The sequence below is a fragment of the Carassius gibelio genome, chromosome B15, assembly GCF_023724105.1.
Source record: "Carassius gibelio isolate Cgi1373 ecotype wild population from Czech Republic chromosome B15, carGib1.2-hapl.c, whole genome shotgun sequence".
Taxonomy (NCBI): Eukaryota; Metazoa; Chordata; class Actinopteri; order Cypriniformes; family Cyprinidae; genus Carassius; species Carassius gibelio.
In genome coordinates, this window is record NC_068410.1 from 7,682,932 (window position 1) to 7,706,985 (window position 24,054).

A 24,054-nucleotide genomic window follows, 5' to 3' on the forward strand; every position below is an offset into this window, starting at 1 on the left:
TGATCAAAAGTGACAGCAAAAAAACACAAGAACACAAAGAATCAGAAAATTATCATGCCTCCATGGTTCCATTTTCAACTGTTAACAATAAGAAATGTTAAGGGTCATGTGACTCTGATGACTGCAGTAATCGCTGCTAAAATTATCGATTTATAAAAAAATAAAAAAAAAACATAATTTTTTTATATTCTGCATAATTGTGAATGTGATTAATTTGTTCTACTTTTTTACAAATTATGATCTTTGAAAAAAAATCTGCAGACATTTGTTCTGCATATTCATAAAAATTAATAAAGTTAATTTGTTCTAAAAATGTTTTATTCCAAACAAATCTTAAAAAATTAAATAAAAAATGATCTGCATGTTTCTGAATGTGGGTAAGTTGTTTTACTTTACTATATATATATAATAGTTTAATTTAATTTAATCATCTCTGGTAAAAACAAATATATATATATATATATATATATATATATATATTTACATACATGTGAGAGAGTCTCTACAGTAGGTCCGAAAAGATATATATCCCCTACCCTAACTCCCCCTCAATAGACTGCATCCTACCAATATCGCATCCTAGATCCACTGCCCGCTGAATGGCAAGATGGAGAGATGAAGGGGAAAAGGAGGAAGGGAGGGGGAGTGTGTCTGTGTGTGTGATGCGAGCAGAGGCATGAGAACTGATTGTTGCAGATGAATAGATCGCTCTCCCTCTCTCCAGCGCTCCTCTCTCACACTCATTTGCCCATAGATACAAACACAGTGGCTCTGTTAGAAGAGAGAGAGATGCTGGCAGGTGATGTCCCCTCCAGACGATGCAGGAAAACACATAACATGCCTTTCGGATCGTTGCTGTTGGCTTTGAGAAGCATCAGGTGAGTGGAACTCCGTTATGCACTTGTGTTTGTGTGAAAGAGGGAACTGTGTTCAATCTGTTTCCAGTGACAACATGATAGAGCTCTCGACTCGGTTTGCATTATGCTGTATTGCAGACCAGTGGTGACAGGGTTGAACAAACTGCTGTATGTGATATTTCGTATGCTTATACTCATGTAAAACATAATGTGTCAGTTTGTGAACTTAAGTTGAGGGTATTTTAACTGAGCTGTGAGTAAAAGCCATTTTGAATGTGGGTTAAGGTCAAGACGAGGCCAAGATCATCCATTTCTTGTAGTCTGGGGTAACGCTGAGAAGAGTTTGTTTTGGGTTCTTGACATGGCAAGCACTTTTATTCATAAATACAGATTATCTTTCAGAAGAGACACTTGCCTCAGGCACTTCCTGCTCTTGGCGCAGGAAGTTCAAAGGCTTGACAGGATGTGGAATTGAGCTGCAGAGTTATCCTTAAGTGAGGATTGTAGAATCCTTCAGAAATGGATGAGCTCATTTTTTTTCAGATTCTTCCTTTCTATGTGACAGTCATCATTTTTTATGAAAATGTATTGGCACAGTATCATAGTTTATATTTGTTGTAAAATCAGATGAAACTGGTCAGATATGGTTACTTTAAAACACTTTTTTTAAACTATATATTTTTTTGTTGTTCTCTCCACAGAGGCTGAGCTGGATCTTATGTATGTAAACAGGGGCAGATAAACACTGGACAGCATGTCGAATGAGGAAAAGTGGGTCACTTTGAGTCCAAATGAATTCTCTCTTCTTCAAGACTATGCACAATGTAAGGCTTCTATTCTGTAATTCTTCCGTAGTTGCTCAGTATTTGTTTATATTGGATCGATTCAGTTCTGTATTTCCTAAAGAACATTTCTGCCAAATAATACCGTTTCAATTCACAGTTTATTCGATCCATAGAGAATCTTCCAGCCACTAAATATCCTTGCGGAGACACGCTGACAGTCTGCCATTTCACTGGAAACAAGAATCGAACCATTTAACAGCATTTGTGCGTGTGTCACTTAAGGAAATGTCATTTCCTGTCTGGAGCTTAAGGTTAAGACTTCAATCTAATCCAATCAGCATCAGACTATGAGGGGAGAGAAAATTCTGACTGACAGTTATTAATTCCCCTAAATTCATAATCCATCCATGATGAACGCTGATTCCTTTGAGTGCTAATGCTGCAGTGGGAGTCAGTCTGAATGAAGTGTCATCTACAATCCCTTTTTTTGAGGAAACGGTTAGAAAAGCTCAGTGTTTGCTGGCAAAGTAGACCATTTTTTACATTGTCGAATGTAAGATAAAGAGATAAAACTAGTATTTTAGCAATAATCTGCATGACATAATGATAATAAAGGATTTGATTACATACACCAAATCAAAAACCAAACACATAAAAATGAAGATACAGATTTGTGCCGTTTTGATTACCCTAAATCCTGCATTCATACATAACAAATCAAGTGCCAATGAGAGGGTCTTTCATTTCGTATGCAGAGAACAGAGATCGCATGCATTTAATTGAGTAATCTGAATAATTGATAACCCCAGAGCCCACTGTTTCCTGTGTAGGGCCAAGGCTTCTCTCCTTCTGATTGGCTAGCATGCAGTATAACAATGTGGATCATTAGTGAAGAGGAAGGAGGGATATGAAAAATCCCACAGTTTGAAAGTTTTGAGCTCTAATATCATTGGACTCTTGATATAGATTATATGATCTATAAAAGATAAATCTGTGCAGAGCAAAAGAGGGACAACATGTGGAGGTAAAACAAAACGTAATGGCATAGCAATTTGTCTTTTAAATAATTCTCACAGCCATTGACAAATAAGGACTTGAGCGATTATGAAATTAGGACAGACATTTTTCATAAATGTTTCACAAAGATTACATTTGAGAACTTAAAAAGATTTTTCCTTTTCCCTCAAAAAAACCCCTATTTTATTTAATTAATAAAATAACATAAAAACACAGTTTTCAACATTGATAATAATAAGAAAATTATTCTTGAGCATCAAATCATAATCATGTGACACTTAATATATTAATATATATTTTAAATATTAATATATTAAAACTGGCTGTTACAGTAAAAATAGCTCTTTTTACTGTATTTTAATCAAATAGCCTTGGTGAGCTATTAACATAAAAATCTTACTTTTAACAGTAATGTAACCTTGCCATGTCCAAAAAAATATCTAAATATCTTAATACTTTTCACAAAAAGAAAAAAACATGAATATGAATATAGAAGTTCAAAACATGTTCATCTTAAAAAATGCAGGTCATTGTCTGTCTGATATGCATTTTTTTTAATGTTTTTTTCCCCCCACAACATCAACATGTCATTGACCATTAAATGTCTGCACTAGTTCATCTAAGTACAGTATCTTGCTTTTGTTTTACCCATTTGTTGCAGACACGACTAAGAAACTAAAAGATGTTCTCCAGGAGTTTCACGGAGATGGGATTCTGGCCAAGTATAATCCTGAAGAGGTATTGCAACTCTTTATGGCCTTTTGAAGCATGCTATTTTGCAATGTTCATGCTGAGCTAAGAATGCTGTACTGGACCGAACGTTATGATGATGATCTAATTTCACTGGTTATTAGAGCCATGAAACTATATGATGTTTCTTCTGGGTGATGAAATCATTACAGTTTCCATAATCGCTTGCCATCCATTTAACGAAGATGCTTTTACTTGTCGTTTTGTGCTGCATAGAAGCCAGAAATCCTCAATCAGGTAAATTGTCGTTTTATGGTTTTACAGTCTGGCTGCACAGTTATTTGTTCAGTATGAAATATTAACCGAGTAACAGGGTGTGCATCACCTTCAGCAGGAGATTGACTTTGAGGGTTTCAAGCTCTTCATGGAGACATTCCTGGAGAGTGAACTTGCTGAGGAGTTCTGCCAGCATCTCTTCCTCAGTTTCTGCAACAAAGACCCCAAACCAAGCCCCTCCGTGACAGACAAGCAGAGAATCATGGGTAATCTAAATCTGCCCATTCGCACAGGCTGAACAAACTTCATCCAAACCTTTTGAGAAAAACAAATATACCTAATCAAGAAACCACTGCTTAACTACTTTAGTGCAGAGAAAACATTTGTAAAGTCAATTTATTGGTTGCACTTTATTTTACAGTACGTGTACTAACATGTACTTATAGTGTACTTACAGTGTCTTTATCTAAGAAAGTTCTGGTAATACAAGGTAACTACAATGGGATAGGGTTAGGTTTAGGGGTAGGTTCAGGGTTAGTACCTAGTTATTACATAGTTATTGTAATTACTATAAGTACATAGTATGTACATGAGGAACAGGACTGTAAAATAAAGTGCTACCAATTTATTTATGTTTTATTTTAAAGAATATAATACTTTTATTCAGAAAATATGCAAAACTAACAGTAAAGACATTTCTAATGTTACAAAAGATTTTGATTTCAAATAAATGTTGTTATATACATTTCGATTCATCAGAAAACCCTGGAAAAAATGTATCAGTCCACAAAAATATTCCATGTTTGATAATAATCAGGATATTAGAGTGATTTCTGTAGGACCATGTGATGATACTGAAGGCTAATGGCTGCTGAGAATTAAGCTTTGCCATGAATCACATAGATTTTACATTATAATAGCATTTCAAAGTAATAGTATATAATGTGTTTTTGCAGCCTTGTCGAGCATCTTTCCTCAAAAGCATTAAAAGCTCTTACTGACGCTGGTAATGTTCAGTATGTACCAGTAATGTTAGTCACATATACGCTCACAAATCAAATATATTCTGTTTATTCCTGTTATTCGGTTATAATTGTATAAACAAACAATAAACTTGCAATGTTATTTCCCAAGACTCTAGCAGGGAGACAGCTATAGGGTGATTCAATCTCTTAATTATTTCCCAGTGATTTCTAACTAAAACACACTGTGTTAAACATAATTTACTTGTGGTTTACAAGGTCTAAAACTCCTAAAGGGAAGTTCCACTCCACCGAAGGTATCATCCGGTTCAGTCCAGCTGAAGGATATGATCTGTTACCTCTCTCTGCTGGAGGGCGGACGACCAGAAGACAAACTAGAATGTAAGATAACTTACCTTTCCTACTAATTGACTAGTTTTATGCAAAATGCCTCACAGTACAATTGCAAGTCCTTTGTGGTGTTGAAAAAGCTACCTTTTGGGTCCATTAATGATTTCCATAGAGAAAACACAAGGCGGTGCTGCCATCTACTGGCAGCTTTTGTCCCATCTCGAATCGTTTTCTGATCGTAATTCCAGGCTGTTGGTTCAGAAACCTGTTGCTACGGGCTGCTCAGATGCTAATAACCTCTTGCTAAGGTTTAATACTGCCTCCGAGATGCTATTATGCAAGAAAGAACAAACTGTTTGAATGGAAAACATCGTTGAAGGGCTTATTCAGATTGAATTGTGCTGAGCTTGATTGAATTGTCTTCTTGAGAGATGCTGCCATTGGCTGAGCTGCTGGTTTCTATGGCGACGATCATTTATAATGGCTCATAGAAAAGCTGCGATTGCACTCTGAATTTTGAGATTCTTTCCATGGATAAGGTTTTTTTTTTTTTTTTTTTTTTTTTTTTTTTTTTTTGGACCTACAGAGCATGTTCCTATAGGTTACTGAATCCCTTTTTGATCTTTCTTTGTTTCTGTCGCAGTTATGTTTCGACTTTATGACACAGATGGGAACGGGTTTTTAGACAGTAAGGTGAGACCTTCATCTTAATTTCCAGCTCTTTCTTGGGTTTATTATTGTTGTAATAACATGAAACGCCCCCTAGTGGTTCATTGCTGATTTGGTTGCATTTACTTATTTCGCTCTTCTCTGTTAAGTTTGCTTAGTCCGTATACATTTTTTGTTTTGTTTTGTTTTATAGATGCTTTTCATAAAAAAAGTAGATACAAATAAAGAATTCGAGATGAGACTTTTCAAGATAAACACAATTATAATAAAAAAAAATATATATATATACTGATATGGTGCAAAAATGTGGTGCATTTTGCTAGAAATTGCTAGTAAATTTCAACAGAAATTTCTAGAAACTTTACAAAGAATTGCAAGTAAAAATGTCAAGTAAAACTGAATTAAGCAAGGCATTTTGAACTGAAGTAGATGAATAACAATATGTATTTCTATATAACATATAAAATAAATATAAAAATTAAAATTAAATATTTTTTATTATGATATAATATCTGCACATACTGTAGCACACAGACACATTTATAGGTGTGTATTTAAATATTTTTAAATCTGTATTTAAATACACACTTATACGCGTTTATATGTGTATATGTTACAAGTAGAAGAAATAGTTGGAATAGAGTTGGAAGTAAACTTTTTACAAGAATGTAGATGTAGCAGGATTCAGGATCCCACCACAAGATCTTTGTGTAGAGTTACAGCGATGTTGTGCAGAAATGGTCTTCTCCTCTCAAACAGGAACTGGAGCACATTATCTCTCAGATGATGCATGTTGCGGAGTATCTGGAGTGGGACGTCACAGAACTAAAGCCGGTAAATTAAACCTGAATAGGCAGTGCGTGTCAAAACTGATCATATTTTTCTAATAATTAACATTTCTGACATCATTGGTTTTGGGGTGTAGATTCTGGAGGAGATGATGCAGGAGATCGACTATGACCGTGACGGGATGGTTTCTCTTGAAGAGTGGGTCCAGGGTGGTCTGACCACCATTCCTCTGCTAGTACTTCTGGGACTTGAAACTGTGATTATCAATTAAGCTTTACATATCTATATGTGTTTTTGTCATATTTTTTTTTTCCATCTAGTCCATCTGTTTGTCCATCTATTCTAAATTCTTCCAAACCAAAAGAACAGATACAGTGCATCACTGTTGATAAAAATTGAGCTGTTACACTCTGTTTGCCCACTAGATGGAGACCTCGACTCATTTTAAATGCCTTTTTGGTTGTACCAGTGGTCTGGTGCCTGATTTACTTTGCATGTCCTCCACATTGTTAATCCACATTTTTCAAAACATATTCCTTTGCTTTCAAGATCTGCATTGTCTCAGCAGGATTCCAGAATGCACTTTATGTAATTTACTCTAATGTTTTTCATAACAGTTGTCATAGTTGTATTATCCTTGTCAAGTCCTCATAGCTGTCTTCCTCTCATTCTCTCGCTATTATCTTTGTCTTTTTCTCTCTCTCTGTTGTGCAGAATGTAAAGGATGACGGGCAACATGTGTGGAGACTAAAGCACTTCAGTAAACCTGCATATTGTAACCTGTGTCTGAATATGTTGATTGGATTGGGAAAGCAAGGCCTCTGCTGCTCCTGTAACTCACAGCATTTATTATATTAACCATCAGTCACTTTGGTTCAAATATGATTTTTTTAAAAGTGAATATGGGCAAATGCAAATCAAAACCATCTAATCAATTACATTTGGAATATAAGTAAGCTAGTTTGTTAAATGTATCATCTTCAAACAGTGACATTCAAAGAATTATAGATTGCAAAGTCACAATAACGATACATTTCAATGTTTGTTTTTTTTATATTATTATTATTTAATTTTTGAAGTAATATGTTTTTAAGCTTAAAATGAATGCATTAATGCATCTCCAATCAAATTCATTGACATTAAAAACAAGACACTGTAATAATAAATTTTATGAAAAATACATCTTAAAAATTGATACCAAAACAAGTTTTACTTTACACTGCGAATTCATTTTCTGTGTGTCTGTTTTATAGTCTGTAAGTACACCGTTCACGAGAGATGTGTGGCTCGAGCCCCCCTGTCCTGCATCAAAACATACGTCAAATCTAAGAAAAACACAGAGGTGCGTCGAATTGTAGTGTTTAAAAACCAGCACGCTTGGATCACCAATGCTTCATGGGGCTTAGAGCAAGGGCTTCTTTTCAGCTAATGAAATTAGAACGAAATTCTCTCTCTAAGCATTGCTAATTACATGATTAACCTGGTTTAAACAGAGACCTGAATGCACCAATGAGGAGCCTTAATAAACGCCTATGCACATTTGTGATTTGCCCGTATATTGTTTATTCCTCTATATATGCATTTATTTGCATTTTTACATATTAACACAAGCTTTTTTTTTTTATAGATTATGCATCATTTCTGGGTTGAGGGAAACTGTCCAAGCAAGTGCGATAAGTGTCACAAAACTATCAAGTGTTATCAGGGGCTTACGGGCCTTCACTGTGTCTGGTGCCAGATTACTGTGAGTTCATAAGTATTTATAATTATTACAGCTTTTATGCTCTGAACATAAAACCAGATGTGAATGTTGGGTTGTATGTATTTAATCCAATTATTAATTATAAAAGTTATTAGTTTGCCACAAGTACAGTGCAGTTTGCACACAATGTAATTTGTAGGTGTTCATTTATATTTTAATCAATTTATTAAAATGTGTAAACAATATTGATGGATTATCGGTTTTGTTTAAAAGTTTTAAAGCTCTGTCTTGCAGCTACACAACAAGTGCGCTTCACACGTCAAACCCGAATGTGGCTGCGGATCACTGAGAGATCACATACTTCCTCCAAACACAATATGCCCTGTTGTACTGGTAATATGGCATTATTCTTTTCCTATGTTATTTCGGGACTCAGTTGTTATATAAAGCTCAGCTCTTTAAGACTTTTACGTGTGACCTTTAACTGCAGGAGAGACAGTCCACTCTGAGAAAAGACTCCAGCCAATCAGGAGGCCGGGGGAAAATACAAAGGACCAATTCAGTATCAGTGGATGGACAGGGGCTACAGGTGAATGACACACACTTATAGTCGGATATTGTTAAAAACAGGAAGTCCCAGGGGTGCATTTCCTGCAAATGGAATCAGACAAAATAGCGCAGTGCTAAAGTGAATCTAATAGCCCCTAATGCTATCAGGCAAAATACATGACTGATATGAATTACATCTGGGTTGACTTAGCTATTTTTACGTTTTTTTTTTTATGATCATCTCATATAAATTAGGGACAATATGAAATATGTGAACTTTTAGAATATTTTCATACACCATTTACATATTAACGAGAGATGCACTTATATAAATTTTTGGTCACACTTTATAAAAAGTTCCAGTTCTCTCTATTAACAAACATTTAACTACAACCTCAATGAACTCCTAATTTACTGCTTATTTATAATTCGTAAGGTAGTTGTTAAGTTTAGGTTCTAGGTAGGATTGTAGAATATGGTCATGCAGAATTTATTGGCACTTACTTTATACATTACTAATTAACGGTCAATATGTTAATAATAGGAATGCTAATAGTTAATAGAATTTTATTCTATGTATTTATCTATTTATTATCTATGTATTAATTGTAATTATTTAATAAGGTTGATGTCTTACAGTATAAACGCTTATAATTAAATTCTGCATTTTTGTCTAAATAAATCAGTTTTAAAAAAAGAATGAAAAACACAAAAATGCATTAATTACAAATAAACACTAACAACTGAAATAATTGTTTTAAATGCTACAAGTGAATCTAGGCATTACAACATCATGATATACAGTATAAATCTGGTGTTTTTCAAAAATAAACATTTAGATTTTCCAATATATTCACATTTGACAATATTGACTGAAACATATTTCAAGTTTAAAATAACTTATAAAATCGACATTGTTCATTCCTTATTAAACTAAAATATAAGTACACAAAAAAAAATCTATTAATATCATGTTAACGAGTAACTTCCCGGTAAGTTATAAACTAAGTTTTGCTCAAAATTACAATTGTATCTCAAGATCACACTTCTAGGCAGCTGTGACCCTCTGTGATTGGGTGTTGTCTGAGCATAGTAATGACAGAACCAAAAAAGACAAATCATGTCCCGGGTCATCCATCTCGGCTGGCGGCGGCTAACCAGTATAATAATCAGGATTATTATTTATAATTAGAGGAAGTAATGGATCACTCGTCACCGGACGGGCGGCTCATTAATTCACCTGGGCCTGCTGGGATTGTTTCGATGGGTCCTGTTTTAAGCGCTTCATCTGTGTCACTGTCCACCGGAAGACGACTCACACTCTCTGGATTAGTGTGTGAGTGCGTCGTCCGCTCCAAAAGCCCACAATCATCATGCATCCATGCAGAAAAGTGACTCATGGTCAAAGACTGTCATTAATGTCTAAATAAGGAACGGATTACTGAGGTTTGCCAGTTGCATCTCATGACGTGGGTTTTACATGGGTAGTGCATCATAGACTTTTTGTACTGAAGAGTTATTCTGAGATCTTTTTTGAGCAGATTAACGTCAATGTGATGTTAAACTCTCATTTATAATTATCAGAGAATAGAGTGAGAATTATCACATTGCTGACTGAAAATTAAGGTTCGGGTGGTGAAGAAAATCTTAAGAAAATGATCTGTTGATGAATTAATAATTTTGGGTATTTTCTGAGACTCATGTCATTAATAAATGTAAATAGACGCTGGTCAGTAAAATTTGCATCATGAAGCATAAAAGCTGATTTTAATGCTAAATGTTTCTAGATATATAATAATGCTTGTATCCTTTGAATTTATAGATTACGCCATTAGAAGGAACTCATCCGTTGTTGGTTTTCGTCAACCCTAAAAGTGGAGGTAAACAAGGAGAAAGGTGAGAACTTTGAAAGATGGTGTCAGATTTTAATAAGAAAGTTACACTTTAGTATTTTCATGTAGCATTTTAACTCTCTTTCAGTCAATCTGCATAATTTATCCATCACTACAGTTTGTTTGACACCAGTGCATACCAGTTGCAGTCAAATTAGCAATGCGCTGAATGTGTTCGAGGTTGTTGATGAAACTTCTCTGAGTTACAATTACAGTTTCACATCTATTTCTGGCAGCCTAAACGAGGATCTAATCAAATCAGTTGCAATTTTAAATCCATTTTTGGCATCATAAAGATCCATATCAGATTTCAGTTCCTCTTGATGGACAATATTGGATGAGATGGCCATGATCACCAGTATTTCTTGAATAGCTAATGTCTTGTAATAGCTATTATTAATGACAACATCCTTAGTTTCTATTGCAAATTCATCCAACCACATCTATCTATTTTATATATATATATATATATTTATATATAAAATATATTAAAAAAATCACTGACTGTTAAATTTATGAACAAAAATGGCATCTGTGGTAAGAATTTCACTGTAACAAAATGGTAAAAAAATATTATGGATGGAATATTGATGCTTTAAAACTACCAAAATACTTTAAAAATACTTTAAAATACTTGAATGACCAAAATCTTTATATGTTTATGTATGATCTCTGTAAAATATCCATCTTTAAATGAAAGATAATTATATTTATAGCAATAGTTCCACTTAAGCACATTTAAATATACTTAAGTATATCTTTGGTAGGACCTCAGCACTACTTCAACACAATTAAAGTGCTTTAAGTACTAAATTAGTCGCTTCATTTTAAAATATCAGTTTAGTACCAGCAGTACAATTGCAGGGCATTTTTATTGCACACATAAATATGTAAATGTATTTGTATTATACTAAGCATGAAATAAATGTATTTTAAATATGTTTGAGTTCTTTAAAAAAAAAATGGTTTGGATTAGATTTTTTTTATTATTATGATTTCTTACATTTCTATAAATTCTGCCCTATCTAGAATCTTCCGAAAGTTCCAGTACCTCCTGAACCCCCGTCAAGTCTACAACCTGGCGAAGAACGGCCCCATGCCTGGGTGAGTGACAGTTCTCCTGACACTCCAGAGAGGCTTTTCTCTTATCATTCTATCAGAAGCATTTAGCTCCCTGCTGTCTAGCTTTTTAGGAAACGTATTGTTGTGCCACATTCTCGCTTTACGATCATAAGAGTTCTGACAACCCCACGTTAACAAGACACTGCTTGATAATAAAGTGCACTAATTCATGCATGACAATGTCGCTCTGCATCTTAGCTGTAAATGTAGACATTATTAAAGGGTTAGATCCGCCATCACAAACACCACGGAGAACAAAGCCAGGCGGTGGTAGTCTCCAGTGCTGACAGTCAGCTGGTAATAATAGATTCATGTTAGTGTTAGTGTGTCGCTGCTCTCAAGGCCTTGTGTGATCACGCATACCATCGCTGGTGTCAATCAAATGCACGCAAGCATGAGGCTCTGTGATCACGGACTCAATTTGTTATTAGTATGCCAGCTACGTGGTCACTTTTGAGTTAAGTGCACAGCCGTGAGGATTGTGACAATATTCAATGAGACTATATTTAAAAAAAATGGAATTTCAAAGCAGAAATCTTATTTGTGTGTGAATGTTTGGGTAGACAGTGAATCGATTCCATTCACTGGTCATACTGTAGGTTTTCATTCAAATTTAGAAAAAACCGAATGATTCATTAATTGATTTGATTCTATTAGTCATTTGATTCTATATGCATTTATGGGTTTTGGGCAAAAAAGAAGAAAAACTACTCTAAATGCAGTTTAAAGAAAATAAAAAATATTTATCAGCAAATTACTTTTCAACATTGATGATAATAATAATAAGTAGAAGAAATGCTTATTGAGCGCCAAATCAGCATAATAGATTGGCTTCAGAAGGATCATGTAAAAAAAATTCTGAAAATTAGAAAAATTCAGCTTTGCATCACAGGAATAAATTACATTTTAAAATATATTCAAGTACAAAACAGTTATTTTAAATTGTAATAATGTTCCACAATATTACAGTTTTTATTGTATTTTCAATAAAAAAATGCAACATTGGTGAGCAAAATAACCTTTTTACAAATAAATATATACATAACACACATACATACATGCATAAATAAACGGGGTGGGGGGGGGGGGATTTCTGTTGCTCTTGGCATTTGATAATTTTTTTCCAGATTTGTATGATTTTTTAAATGCATGCCACTGAGCGATGCTCTCCGTTTAGAGCGTTTCAGCCAATTTGGTTTTGAACCTATTGATTATGTTGTTTGAAGTAAGGTGTAGCCCAAGTATTGATGTTTGCTGGTGGAAAATATAGCTCTTGACTTTTTGCATTATGTTTGAAATAACACACAAGCTTGGCGTAGTCATGTGATGATAATGTGACATTGCTTTGTCGAGGTGACTGTCAGCCGTAGCTCTGGGCTCTCTGTCAATTACAGGCCCTGCTAACACAATTAGAGCAAACTGAGTGTTTGTTTCTTCATACTCAAACATCCTCAAAGTTGCTTTTTCATGAGATTGGTCATCTGTTTCTGCTCTCTAATATGATTTGGCAAGCCTGCATGTCCCAATAAGTAAAGTAATTGAGCGTCTTATTTTGTGTTAGAGCTTTATTATTGTGAAGGAACGGAAGACGCTGCAATGAACATTGTCTTGATAGATTTGATTAGCTTCTGAACAGGCTTGGCTTTCCAAAAGATGGATTTGCATTTGTTATTTAAACAAAAGATTAATTCATAATCCAATACAGAGAAAAAAATTAACTATTATACTGTTTGTATGTGTATTTTCTATAAATCATTGTTATCTTTAATTAAATCCATGCATATACAGTATATGATAATTGTAGAAATTTAAAAGTAAAGTATGGTTGTATTGCTTTGCTAACGCTTGGTGTCTTAGTAATTCTGATGCTCTTGATTTCAGCTTAAATTTCTTTCGAGATGTTCCAGTTTTCAGAGTCCTGGCCTGCGGTGGAGATGGGACGGTTGGATGGATTCTGGATGTTATCGGTGAGTTCAGATGAAAACACAGTTGTATGATGCCCAAGTAGTTCTTGTTTGTTTGCTTTGGCCTCTCGTTGACTGAGTCATTTCTTAAAGCAATTAAAAGCTTGAGTCATGTGGATCAGGGCTTCAGGGCATGTGCCATGCTGTAAACTAAATCCAAGAAGTTTTCAGTCTAGATTTGATAAAAACAACAAGCTAAAGTAAACTTCCTGACATAAAGACATCTTGAGGAAATATTGCAAAAAAAAAAAAAAAAAAGGCTTTTCTTGTTGTTTCAGAGGTTCTTTTGTACAGAAGTGATTTTGTTATATTAGTCGAAATAGTCAAATGCTTATTTTTCACAGAACTAAAGCTATTACATTCGTACCTGTATTTTCAGGGCAAATAGGATGATTATCTTTCTTCAAGAAATGGCATATTATTTATATCACCTGAAGAATAGTCTCTGCATGTGATTTTTTTTTAGATGACTGCGTGCTCATTTAGTCCTTTATTTGTGTCAAAAATTGCCTCCATTTTTTATCAATCAAAACAAAGAGTAATAGACTGGATGCTTTCAGAGGAGAGGAGTGTATTAGAAAAGAACCACTGTAGTTTTGACATTGCCATTTATTTCATTATACAGTGAGCATGTTATACATATGTACTGTAGTCTGTATGGTCAATATGAGTATGCTCAAAATCAGCAAAGAGGTCATTAAAATTAAAACTGTATATAGGAAAACTAGATATAATTTTATTCAACTTTGATCATTGGCTTTTTAATCTTTTAAACAACCTGTTAATGTTAACATGTTAACATAACAGTTATGTACAAATTTTAAAGTGTTATGTAGATTACTGTCTCTGGTTTGATTTTTGGTTATTATGAAACATGCTGGAGATGTCAAAAAAAAGAGTGTTTTTTGTGGACAAAGTAGTTTTTATTGTCTCTGAAAAATATTGTATTTAAACTCATGAAAATGCAGATCCTGTTGTAAATCATAGTGAAAAAAGAAAAAAAATCCACTATTACCCCTTAGCAGTTTTTGTATAAACTATGTACTGTGTACAGTACAGTTGAATTCCCATAAATAGTCCTTTTTATTCATTATTGCTTTATTTTCTGGAGCAAAGGTAAAGCAAGTTCTATTTTTCCCCTCTGCCAAAGCAACTTTAGTGGAATCCTGGGATGTTGTGTTTTTCCTGTTGTTCTCTGAAGTGCTGTTCTTTCTCTTAGACAAAGCCAACTTTGAACAGAATCCCCCTGTGTGTGTACTTCCTCTCGGCACAGGAAATGACCTCGCAAGGTGTCTGCGCTGGGGTGGAGGTAATTTAAGTCATTTCAATATTTTAATTTGATGCTGTAAATGAGATTTCGTGTGAATCCTGAAGCCTAAATCCACACCGCGAGCCACACTGGAAAACTTATCACATATTATCACTGTAGTTTTTTTACTCATTCATAACTACTCAGATCTAAATGTTACAAAAACGTCAGTTCCTTGTGTATAAATAGCTGGAGCACAATGAATCCAAACCCGAAACACCTCAGTTGAGTTATTTGTAATGTTGGCTTTCAGGCTACGACGGACAAAGTCTTTTGGAGATTCTCAAGGACATTGAGAACAGTACTGAAGTGATGCTGGACAGGTGGAAGATTGACATCACTCCTGTAGACAAAGATGAAAGAGGAGATCCAGTCCCGTATAGCATCTTGAACAATTACTTCTCTATTGGCGTGGTGAGTCTGAACAATAAAAGTTGCATGTAGAGACCCCTGAGGCTGTCCACATACTTCCACTCTTTCCCTCTCTCTTTAAACAGAGAGACATGCATATCCACATCTGGCCGATGTGCTAGTCTGGTCTACTAACCGTGATACAGAATGTGATGACTGTGAGTGGAGTTTATGAATGAAGAAGTGAATAAGGCCCCTAAGTAATAAGACTAAATGAGCTAATCAAGAGGGCTGAGTGCTTTTTAAAAATGCCAAGAGCATCTATTACATTAACAAAACCGTCCCTCATCACTGCGGTGAGGAGCGAAGCTTGCCAATTGACAATGAAATATGCCGTAGACGTTACACGGCTCTCGTCTTCCCGAACGACGATCAAACACGGCGTGTGTTGATGCTTCTCGGGCCGTCTGAAATCTAATGATGCTTATTACGGCGACCGCATGTCAGCCATTATCCAGAAATGTCAAGGGAAATACGGTAATTGACATTTACAGGTTTGACGGCTCTGTTTTATTTTAGATTTGTACACATCTTTAAAAAAAAAGAAAATGTAATGAGGGAGACATGCTTGGACAAATGTTAGTCAGTGTCATCTTGTTAATAAGGGAATGGATGGCTTTAAGTATTGATTTATGAAACATTCAGTCCCATGTTCACCTTTACATAAAACAAGTCTTTAATGGATAGACAGAGAGATAGACACATACAGTATATATATATATATATATATATATATATATAGTTGTGTGTAAAAAAATGTCAATTGATTTATAAATAAATCCATCTATGTCTCATTAATTATTCAGCTGCAGTATATTTAGTACTGTGTTAATGAAATGAAATTTTCAATGTGTTGTGAAATGTAGTTGTTTGTTTGGATTATACAGAAGTGCAAATCTCAGTGGGATCAAGTGATATTTTACAAGAAAACACAAAATGAAAACACAAATTCCTTTTGAAAACAACTGAAAACCAATAGAGATTACAGAGCAAGTCGTGCTCATAATTACTTTGCAGATTATGCAAATGAAAAACAATGTCTTCCGTAATTATGTATATGAACTCTAGGAACTAAACAGCCAACAAATGCAGCTGTTGCCAGACAAGATGGTGCAAGAACATTAACAGAAAGGGCTAATTTAAGACATTTACATCAAAATCTATATCACAGCTTCTAAAAAACCTTAACTTTTAGGTCTAAGTTAACATGAACTCAGAATATGCATCATTGACCATATTTGAAACCTGGCAGTATAAACGATAGGGTTTCCACTGCTTTTTTTTAAAGGGGAATTTAAAGACTTTTTAAAGATCATCTAAAGAAAATAGAAAGAATAAATAGAAACAAACACCAAATAAATTCAATAAATGACTAAAGCAATAACAAGTGCCTGCCAAAAAGTCTAGGAAAAACACAGTTATTTTTCTGACCACATTAGCAGGTATTTTTTATTGTTTCAAGCGTAAAAACACTTAATTTTGATGTATTTTTTAGAAAAATCAAAACTTCATATCTTTATATTGCATCTCAAGTATCTTGATTTAAGGATGTTTAGATATTTGTACTGGAAAACTAGACAAAATACAAAATAATGAATTGGATTTAACCTTTAATGAAATTAAATGAATGTAAGACTTCCTGCTTCAGTTGAAGATGTTAAAAGGTTTTTAGCACTCAGAGTGTTTGAGACCCGCAGAAACTCTGTCAAAAAGAAAACTTCTCACTTCAAAAAGCAAAAGCAAAAATGTATTTCTCATAGCGAGTGCAGATAAACAGCCTAGAAGAAATGCGGCAAGATATAAAATCAGTCAGATTTAAATCCAAAGACCAACGGGATTGGTAAAACAATGCAACGCATCAACAAAAACCCCCTCAAATCAAAGCTGTTCTTCATATTAACGCTTGTCTCGCTGACTGATCACCCTGTCAAGTGATATTTTGGGTAATTAGGTACCATTTAAATACCAAAGTTGAAATATCCCTCTCCGTTAGACAGGGGGTGTTATCATTTCGGTCAGAGCCAGAAGCTAGAGACAGTCCCTAATCACACAGGATCGCCTAAGATAATGTAGTCTGTTTCCTAATGACCCCGCGCTCATGTCAAAGTCATTACTCTCCCGCTGAAGGCACATCATCTGCCTGGACAAGCCATAATTGGACTAAATGGTGAACTATGAGAGAACATTACACATGTCCCTTTATTAATTTGGTCACGAGAGTTTTGCAGTGGTAATTATCGGGGAGGGGTGGACAACGGCAGATGAAAGATAGCGAGTGACTGACTGCTGCAACTTTGACTTTAGAGTCAATGAAAGGAAATCTGCTCTCTCTCTCTCTCTCTCTCTCTCTCTGTCATGGATGCCGGATACGATGACGTCTCTGAAAGCTCCTTGTTTCAGCGCCGGGCATCAAACCAGAGCCAGGCCGAGGGGAGACTATGCCTTTGCTCTCGTGTTTTTATTTATTGTGCAGTTTGTTAGAAAAGAGCAATACAATCTTTTAGATACACCTGTCATTTTACCTTTCTTCTTGTTCTTGGTTGAAGAAAACCAAGACTGGTGGGACCCCGGGCCTCCCTTTGCTCTGCAACTAACAGCGGGTTTAAAAGATGTCAACAGTAAAGGAATTGATTTTTTTGGCTTGCGCTAGATTTTTTTTGAGCGGTGAGCTAGCAGGGGGTCTTCTGAGTGGAGGTGGTTTCACAAATGGTCCTAACAGTGTGTTTGGGGCTTGGGGGAAAAGATAGGGAGGCGCCTCCTGGAGGAAGAAGAAAGTTTCAGCAAGTTTTTTAATCTCTGTTTGAGCACACCCAAGTTCACTCATACTTTATTTCCCCCGAATATACCTAGTCAGGTGGAAATGACCTGTTTGTGGAACATTTTTTAGTGATCTCCATACAGTGGTACTTTAGTGTACTTTTGTTGTTTTGTTAGTATTTAGAATGAGATTTTATTTGTATATCTTTCCTTTCATTTTGCTTTTAAAGTTTTAGTAATTTTGCTTAATTTTTATTAGTCTTTTTAAAATGTCTATATAGTTTAAATGTTTAGTTTGTTTAGTTTTTGTTATTTTAGTACTTCAACTAGAAAATAAATAAAAATGAGAAATGACAACTTTATTTATTGTTTACTTCTCAAAATGTTTTAGCATTTATTTTACATTTAGTTTTATCAGTAATATATATTTATTTTCTATAATCCTTAATTAATATTGCTAATTTGCTTTGATGATTCAACAGAACTGGCATGTATTAAAAATCAGGATTTTTTTCTGAAAAGGTATGGGCATAAAAGATAATTATTTTTTCTAATATAAAAAATCTAATACATTTCAACTATCTAATAAAGAAAATATATTCTTCTACTTAGAAGAAAAAAGTATTATTAAAATTTCAGCTTAGAAGCCAAACTTTTTTTTTTATATTTATATATATATATATATATATATATATATATATATATATATATATATATATATATATATATATATATATATATATATACACACACAGTGGGGCTCGATAGTTTGGGCACCCCTTGCAGAATCTGTGAAAATATATGAGTAATTTAAAAAAAATAAGAGAGTCTTGTGGACTAAATGTTAATATATTTTATGTACAATATCTTACTCAGGACAGTACTAAATAAAAAATAACATGCATTTAGTATGATCTCTCTTATTTTTAGAAAATTACTCATATTTTCAAAGATTCTGCAAGGGGTGCCCAAACTTTCGAGCCCCACTGTATATATATATTTATATATAAACTGTATATAAAATTTTTTTTTTCTTTTTTTTTCAGAACGTGGTGAGACATTCATTTCTGTTTTCTGGTTTCTGTTCATTCTATTTCAATATTCGTTCAATTTTCATGTGCTTCATAGATGTTTTACTTTTTTTTTTTAATAATTTGGTGTAACAGACTAATTATCTGAAAATGTGCCACTTTTGCCTGTATTCATCTTCATAATATGTCAGAACAATTTTTATTTTTTGCTGATAATGGGGGGGGGGCAATCTGTGAAATTCTGCTGAATGAAGAATGCATATCTTCTGTATTGTGTATGAAAGTGTTACATTTGTCATGCGTCTCCTGTTCGTCCTTACAAATGGCCAGGCCTTCAGAATCTACATTTCTCAATCAGGACATAAAGTCACTTTACATTTCAACCACCATCTCTATACATCACCATAGCAACAGAACATTTACAGTACACAAAAACACATGCAAACAGAGCGCACACGAGTGCATCTAAACCTCTAACCCCAGATGTCAGGATACCTGTGATGGGTGCCAGCTGAGCTGTAGCATCCTGTCTGTGTGTGTGATTAATTAGCCTGAACCACGTGTTCAGTCCTCTTGTCAATACTCATCTTCGTTGGCTAGAACCCCAGCAAAGAATCGCAAACACCTTATCTGTTAACACACATAAATATGCATGGAGCTGAAACTTGTTTCCAGTCGTGTGGAAGGGTGATCAGGCCCGTAATTGGAGCTCGGCGTGAGGGAAGGAATTTAGTTTTTGTCGTCAGAGTTTTGTCTGGTTTTAAAATACATTCATCTGGTTTTAAAATAAACACGTCTCTGTCTGCGACATCTCTGTTGTGGGGCTTTTGTTTATAGCTAATGGTCCGTGATAAAACCATCATGAAACTATTCAATACAATCCTCAATCTGTTGTCTTTTCATCTTCACACAGCTGTTTTGACAAATTCAAGATTTTAAGACCCAGATGCACAGAGGATGATGAGAGAATCTGATGCACGAGTGTAATACGTCAAAGGCTCCTAACGACCCATTGTCAGAGGCTCGCGAAACAGCGATGATTGTGCATCGGTGCGCATAAAAACCTGATCTGATTAGCTTTTTTCTCCTTTTTGCAGGATGCATCCATTGCTCATCGATTCCACATTATGAGAGAGAAACATCCAGAAAGGTTTAGCAGCAGGTACCACTCGCTCTCTATCTCTGTGTTAACACCAAACACTTCACCAACACTGCATCTTAACTCCCACTGTTTTGGCTGTCATCTCAATCTGTAAGCTCGCCAGTGTGTCTGCTGGGTTTACAGTGAGTTAATGCCCTGATAACTCTCCTTCCCCCCTCAGGTGTGTCTTTGAAACTTCTGCCATGCTTTTAGACTTTCTTTCACTTTCACTTTATTCTCTAAAATTAGATGATGATGTGGGACTGCATTATCAAGGATTCCCAAAACTTGATCTGATACTATATATAATGTATATACAGTACAGACCAAAAGTTTGGACACACCTTCTCATTCAAAGAGTTTTCTTTATTTTCATGACTATGAAAATTGTAGATTCACACTGAAGGCATCAAAACTATGAATTAACACATGTGGAATTATATATGGAATTATATACAAAACAAAAAAGTGTGAAACAACTGAAAATATGTCATATTGTAGGTTCTTCAAAGTAGCCACCTTTAGCTTTGATTACTGCTTTGCACACTCTTGGCTTTCTCTTGATGAGCTTCAAGAGGTAGTCACCTGAAATGATCTTCCAACAGTCTTGAAGGAGTTCCCCGAGAGATGCTTAGCACTTGTTGGCCCTTTTGCCTTCTGTCTGTGGTCCAGCTCACCCCTAAACCATCTCGATTGGGTTCAGGTCCGGTGACTGTGGAGGCCAGGTCATCTGGCGCAGCACCCCATCACTCTCCTTCTTGCTCAAATAGCCCTTGATGCCTTCAGTGTGACTCTCTTTCATAGTCATGAAAATAAAGAAAACTCTTTGAATGAGAAGATGTGTCCAAACTTTTGGTCTGTACTGTGTGTGTGTGTATATATATATATATATATATATATATATATATATATATATATATATATATATATATATATATATATATATATATATATATATATATATATATATATATATTATCAGAACAATATCTGATACTATATGATTACAGATATATAAATATGACAGATAGATAGATAGATTATAATATATTTTACTTTTTAATTCATTACTATTTTTCGAGGAGCCTGATTCGACTACCAATCTCACAGTCGCAGAGGTGTTATGATTATGCTATATGGCTATATGGGGGTGCTTAAATGTCTGATTTCACATACAGTCAATGATGAGTGAAATCCCATTGATTAAAAACCTGTTATGGATTGCTTCATTATACTGGTCATCTTCAGCTCGCGAAGCTCAAAACAGAAATAGAGAACATTAATAACTAGGCTACTGTCACAGCCTGTACATCAAAACATAAAATATTATTTTTGTATCTGCGAGACGTCTATAACACATTTTCCCTGTGTGTGTCGAATGTCTGACTTGACTCTTGGTAATGTATTTTGCCCGGCCCCTGAACATATGATTCAATGATCAATCGACTATCGGCAAGATTCGAAAATTACGATTCGACTAAGAAAATCCTTAGTCGGGGACACCCCTAATACAAGCATCTCTAAAATACTGTATATAAAAAAGACAATGTGTTGATTTTTGTAGCATGCACTGCATATAGGCTTATTCATAATTGATTGATCCTTCCTAATTCTATATTATTGCATTAAAGTACACACACACATATAATATTTTTATTAGTTGTCAAGAATAACATCTCCACCCCTACAAGAAAATGTAATATAATCACTGTAATAAAACAAATATAACACTGTTTTAAAACCACTCATCAAAATCACTCATGAAATGATTATTATATATTTTTTGATGTTTAATATTATATATTTATAGATGTTTTTTAAAGGCTTAATATTCAGATGCAACTACATAAAAAAATTATTTATAGGTTGGCTTTCCTGAAATTAAATCCCCGCTGTGGTGCTTTTAAAACATTTACCTGACACAACAAAACTCGCTCAACCAATGGCATGAGTTTAGGGCGGGACTTTCTGTTTGTCTGACCAATAGATGACCAGGAAACCTGTTTGGAAATGTTTATTACTTTGCATTTGCATTTAGTCATGCCAGTGTAACAGAAATGATACACTTCACCTTTACTTTATTCTATATTGCTACTGGAGTAATGTTGTGATCCAAGTTTACTCATTTGCAAAAAATTATTTACTTAATAAAATCCTGTTCTTTGAGGACTTTTCTAAATAGCTGAGCAACAGATGTAGGTGCTCCTTTGTGCTGGAGTGTTTTATTCTTTGCTGAAAGGATCTGAGTGATGTGGAACATCTGTGATTAGCCCACAATGTGTGCACCTTCTAATGATGAGCAAATTTGATATCTATGCTCCCATTAATATTTAATGTCCCAGTAAGTCAGTACGAACGCAGCCGAGTAATTGGTTGGGTAATTGAATTTGCTTGGGTAGTTTGACATCATTTTTCCATCACCGTGATGACACAAGACCTTCAGGAGAGTCTTTTAATAATCAAATGATAATTATACTTTGTACGTGCAGTCCTATATTTCAAACCTGGTGAGCAGATAACATTTTAATTTCAGGAATTAAGGATTGGTCAGGAGTCAGAACACGCAAATGCCTTTGTTTATAGGACTGTGTTGATGTTGATTCAGATCCGTGTGGGACGCATAAAGAATCAAAGCGTATTCTGATCACACAAAAGCATGTGTACAGGAACTGTTTTATACCACTCTGTCTTTTGAATAATGATTAAGATATTTTAAGAAAATTATACCATCTGTTATTTGAGTTTGATAAATAATTCACATGAGAGAATGGGTTTAGATCTTTCTATTACATAGTATCTTTTCTTCCTCAATAATGTATGATGTAGGAAGGTATTGCAGACTCTTTTTTTTTGTTGGATTTTTCTAGGAACCTTTATCTTTTACAAATATATAGCTGTTTTAATAAATCATCATATTAGTGAAGGCCATGCATATCTCGCTTGCAGTTAATAGTACTGGAGGGTTTTTGTATTAAAACTGACACATCTTAACCCAGGGGTCGTTCTGTGAAACAGGGCCTTTTGCAGTTTAATATGGTGCTTTCAAAGATACATTTTCAGAATTCTGTTAGATTAAATGAATTACACTGCCATCATGAATTAAGCAATTGAAATAATTTGAGCACAATTACACATTTGGGCACAATTAATGGAAATAAATCAGACCAGATTCAGAGAAATTTAGCTTTACTTCACTTGCTCACCAACAGATACTCTGCAGTGAATGGGTGCCGTCCAAACAGCTGATAAAAACATCACAGTAATCCACAAGTTATCCACACCACTCCAGTCCAACTTGTGAAGTGAAAAGTTGTTTTAATTAAAAAAATTCCATTGATACTATTCTAAAATAACAGTCCATAATGTATAATTATGCTTCTTCTGTAAAAAAAAAAAAGTCCATAATCTCTTATCCTCTCACATCAAAATCATATTTGTTTAGAAGTGTTTTGGACTGTTTTCACGGCATGTTTCTAACCTGATTCAGACTTTTTAATAGGAGAAAGCAATATTATGGATAGAGGACTTGTATTTTAGCCAGAAACAAAAGGGGCTTGATGATGGAATTGTTTATTACAAATACACAGCTTTTCACAACAAGTTAATTCACGAGCTGGAGTCGTATGAGTGACTTGTGGATTATTGTGAGGTTTCAATCAGCTGTTTGGACTCTCGTTCTGATGGCACCCATTCACTGCAGAGGATCCATTTCTCCAAAGCTTTTCCAATAAAGAAATAAACTCATCTCGGATAGTTTCATGGTGAGTAAATATTCTGCAA

The 24,054-nt window shown here is 34.6% G+C and overlaps 1 protein-coding gene across 3 annotated transcripts in view; it reads left to right on the forward strand.

Annotated features, from left to right (window-relative positions):
* The first annotated feature begins 582 nt into the window (after positions 1-582).
* dgkb (diacylglycerol kinase, beta) overlaps positions 583-24,054 on the forward strand; it is a 42,884-nt gene continuing 19,412 nt past the window's right edge. Inside the window, exons 1-20 of one of the 3 annotated variants that reach the window (XM_052576791.1) lie at positions 583-878; positions 1,559-1,681; positions 3,321-3,397; positions 3,626-3,646; positions 3,741-3,891; positions 4,867-4,989; positions 5,582-5,631; positions 6,367-6,441; positions 6,533-6,652; positions 7,111-7,228; positions 7,650-7,738; positions 8,024-8,140; positions 8,393-8,491; positions 8,589-8,687; positions 10,470-10,543; positions 11,569-11,643; positions 13,543-13,628; positions 14,845-14,934; positions 15,188-15,348; positions 20,231-20,295. In XM_052576791.1, coding sequence (XP_052432751.1) covers positions 1,612-1,681; positions 3,321-3,397; positions 3,626-3,646; positions 3,741-3,891; positions 4,867-4,989; positions 5,582-5,631; positions 6,367-6,441; positions 6,533-6,652; positions 7,111-7,228; positions 7,650-7,738; positions 8,024-8,140; positions 8,393-8,491; positions 8,589-8,687; positions 10,470-10,543; positions 11,569-11,643; positions 13,543-13,628; positions 14,845-14,934; positions 15,188-15,348; positions 20,231-20,295 — 1,760 coding nt within the window. In that variant the 5' untranslated portion in view covers positions 583-878; positions 1,559-1,611. Of the gene's footprint in view, positions 879-1,558; positions 1,682-3,320; positions 3,398-3,625; positions 3,647-3,740; positions 3,892-4,866; positions 4,990-5,581; positions 5,632-6,366; positions 6,442-6,532; positions 6,653-7,110; positions 7,229-7,649; positions 7,739-8,023; positions 8,141-8,392; positions 8,492-8,588; positions 8,688-10,469; positions 10,544-11,568; positions 11,644-13,542; positions 13,629-14,844; positions 14,935-15,187; positions 15,349-20,230; positions 20,296-24,054 lie in introns of those variants that run through there. The other 2 variants (XM_052576792.1, XM_052576793.1) reach the window with 2 other exon arrangements.